The following is a 3,431-nucleotide window of genomic DNA, read 5'->3' as shown; positions in this document are numbered from 1 at the left end:
GTAGAAAAGTTATATGTTCCTCCTTTTTACGCTCATTATTCTTTCAACAACTTGTTGGTGTTGAATAATGGGCTCGATTTGAGTAGGTAAAGGTATGTAATGCAAAAAAGGGATTTTCATAAGTGTTAGTGCTAAGCTTACGATTCATCTAAAAGCTTATAATTAGAAGAACGGGATGAGAGCATAGAAGTCCTCTTCTAGTTCTTTCCTTTACTTTATAATATATCGCACCATGGAAAAAGAAATATAATTGCACTTCGTGAAACTTAACTGTTGGTAGTAACAAACTAACCACTCTTAGAGGTTGGCCTTACTAGTATATTCCTAAACAAAAAAAGTACGCTAGTTGCATTAAAAGGGAGCATATAAACATGAATTAGCATAACAAATTATGTGAGAAACTGTTACGCAGAGTCTACGTTGAGCGAGTAAAAGAGTGTTGTCCATGGTATAAGCATAAACATGTAGATTTATTCTCGCTTGTGCGTATAAGAATGTATATACAATTTGAATATATTATCGATAGAAGCTGCTTTTTGTTAGTATTGTACGTCCATCATTTTTAATAACGTACCTCTACTATTAAGTTTAATTCTATTATTCCCTATAACCCCTTATATTAATTATTTTAGATTAAATACAATTACAGTTTTTTGTTGGCTCATTTACTCTTTTTATTTTTTATTGTTATAATGAGAAAACTTCTTTCAATATTTAGAATAATTCAGCTTTATTGAAAATTAAAAAAAAAAAATTAATGTAACATCTATTAAGTACTTTCTTAAGGAGGTTAACTTTTTCCTCTCCACTGCCAGTACATTAGTTATCATACATAGTATGTTATTTTTCCCTCTTCTAGCTTTAACACTATTTAAAACCAACAATCCTTAACTTTAGTTTAGGTACACAGATTGCAACAGTTTCAAAGTTGTAATTATAGGCGAAAATTATATAAACTATGCCTAACATATGCTGTTCTACCGCTGTAAAATTGGCACACAAAGGTGGGTTAAAACGTTTAAAATATTTAGTTATTTACTTGTAACTAAAGCTTTAATCACTTTCAAATCTACAGTTATTTAGTGAAATAAAGCCTATGAGTATATAATTGCAGCAGATAGTAACTTATACGAGACTTAAATTTGTAAAAAACTGCAAAACTGTAGTTAGCTATTATTAGTATTATTTGTATACACACTTTAATTCACAGTTAAGAGTTGAAAATTTATAATTCTCATAAATATGGAGGAATACACTGTCAGTTGCTTACTGGATTTTAAGCGAATTTCACAAATTATTTAACCTCCTTGTAGGCAAGTTTTTATAAGAAAAAGCATTGGTAAAGGGCATTTCTGTTCGACCTCAGAAAACTGTATATTTCAAGTTTCAGAGAACTTTTAACGTTAAGGGCGGTATTAAAAATAATGATGGTGTGTTGCTTAATAGATTATTTTTTATACTGCAGAGGTAAGTTTTCTTTACCATTTAAAAATATTTTTTTTGTTTAATTCCATTTTTGTATATTAACGTCTTTGTGTGGCCGGAGTATCCTTTTTCTTTTTCGTATTATAAAGATAACTTATTTCCTCTCTTTCTTATAAAGTAAAGTAGAAGATGGGCGGGTTTTTTTCTAAACTTTTTAAGAATAAAGATATGAGAATACTAATGCTTGGTTTAGACTCGGCAGGTTTCTACTTATTTAAACGTTAATAATTATTGTTTTTCTCTATTTTCTTTTTAGTGGAACTATTTTAACAGTATCTTTTAATTCAAATTATTAGGAAAAACTACTATTTTATTTGCTTTAAAGTTTGGTCAAAGCATAACAACTATTCCCACTGTGGGTTTTAACGTTGAGACTGTGAAATTCAAAAATATAACTTTAAATGTTTGGGTCTTCATACTTGGAGCAATTTATAGATTATTTAAAATTGAATAATATAAAATAATAATAATTATAGGACGTCGGTGGACAAGATAGAATCAGACCCCTTTGGCGGCACTATTATACAGGAACTCAAGGATTAATATTTGTGGTTGATAGTTCAGATCGTGAGAGGTGAAATTAAAATTCGCTATTTAAATAAATAATACGCTTCTTGAAAAAGCTTATAAATTTTATTTAGTTGTAGTTTGAATATTTTTTATTTAAATATTTGTCAGCTGTGCAAATCAAGAACATCTTTGTATTAAATATTGTTATAATAGTAATAAACCTTTTTTTATAAATATTAAAAATATTTAAGTTTGTTATATAAGCACTTTAACTTTAATAGATTACTAAAAAATTGGGTTCTTCTATCGTAATACCGTTATTGTAACTTTTAATCTATGTGTGTGTTGATATAAATTAACTTTTTTTTCTAATAAGGAATTTGACTTATTTTTTTTAACATTGAATTTTACTTAGAGTCGATGAAGCGCGGGAAGAATTACACAGGATCATTCAAGATAGGGAAATGAGAAGTATTTTTTCAGCATAACTAGTTTATTTCATATTTAATTAGATTAAAATGTAGATGCGACTGTACTTGTCTTTGCAAATAAACAAGATCTTTCTGGAGCGATGACGCTTAAAGAAGTTTCTGAGCGCCTGGCAATGGAAGGACTTAACGATCGCGCTTGGCATGTGCAGCCCTCATGTGCTACGCGAAACGAAGGGCTTATTGACGGCTTGACTTGGCTTACTCAAAGCGTGGAATATACTAATAAATAGGCGTTGCAGAAGTACGTTGTTAAAAAAAAATATCAAGTGATACTCTGCGGAGTTTGAGAAATACTGAATTTAATTATATTTTACTGTTACGAATAAAAATGGTTTATGATAGGAAGTTAATTCATATTTTAATTTTAAAAAAACGAGCTGTTGTTGTAAGGATTAGGGAAACAAATACTTTGCCGAGTTCAATAGTTTTCAATGAAGGCATTTGAACAAAGATATATAACAATTAAAATTGTGTAAGGCAATGCGAAACTGTACGCAAAGAATGCTGTTGTACTAAACTTTATTAAATAATAACGGCAAAAGATATTTTGTAGAGCTTTAATAAAATAAAGTATTCCGGTTAATAAAACGTTGCTCCAGACGATGATATTTATTAAATAAAAAACTTAACACAAATTTTTTTTTATTTTACCAAAACTTTACTGTTTCACAAATATTACTATTTTGTTAGTTTCACGTTTATTTCGAAAAACCTGAAGACGTTAGCTGGAATTGCATCGCCTTACTAAAAAGCAAACTTAAAGAAGGAACATGCGGTATGCGTTAGGTTCCCTTGACGCCTAAAGCAACTTAAGGAGGCAGGGAATTATTTACTATAATATTGTCCTAGAATGCTTCAAGTTCCAATTCTTTTTGGCTTCTTTTACTTGGTCTTTCATCTTTTTCAACTTTTCATTATATATGTCTAACCGGTTTAAGTCAGTAG

The 3,431-nt window shown here is 29.4% G+C and overlaps 1 protein-coding gene across 1 annotated transcript; it reads left to right on the top strand.

Moving 5' to 3' along the window:
• The first annotated feature begins 1,410 nt into the window (after positions 1 to 1,410).
• Positions 1,411 to 2,755, top strand: LOC135120259 (ADP-ribosylation factor 6-like). Its single transcript, XM_064044565.1, has 6 exons — positions 1,411 to 1,467; positions 1,604 to 1,687; positions 1,782 to 1,894; positions 1,962 to 2,059; positions 2,411 to 2,466; positions 2,520 to 2,755. The coding sequence occupies exons 2-6, from the start codon at positions 1,615 to 1,617 to the stop codon at positions 2,714 to 2,716; spliced, it is 537 nt and encodes a 178-aa protein (XP_063900635.1). The 5' UTR covers positions 1,411 to 1,467; positions 1,604 to 1,614; the 3' UTR covers positions 2,717 to 2,755.
• The last annotated feature ends 676 nt before the right edge of the window (positions 2,756 to 3,431 follow it).

The sequence above is a fragment of the Zophobas morio genome, unplaced genomic scaffold (genome assembly GCF_036711695.1).
Source record: "Zophobas morio isolate AGI-343-1 ecotype UQ-CSIRO unplaced genomic scaffold, CSIRO_AGI_Zmor_V1 ptg000362l, whole genome shotgun sequence".
Lineage (NCBI taxonomy): Eukaryota > Metazoa > Arthropoda > Insecta > Coleoptera > Tenebrionidae > Zophobas > Zophobas morio.
Note: the sequence above shows the minus strand (reverse complement) of the source record. Positions and strands in the feature narration are given on the sequence as shown.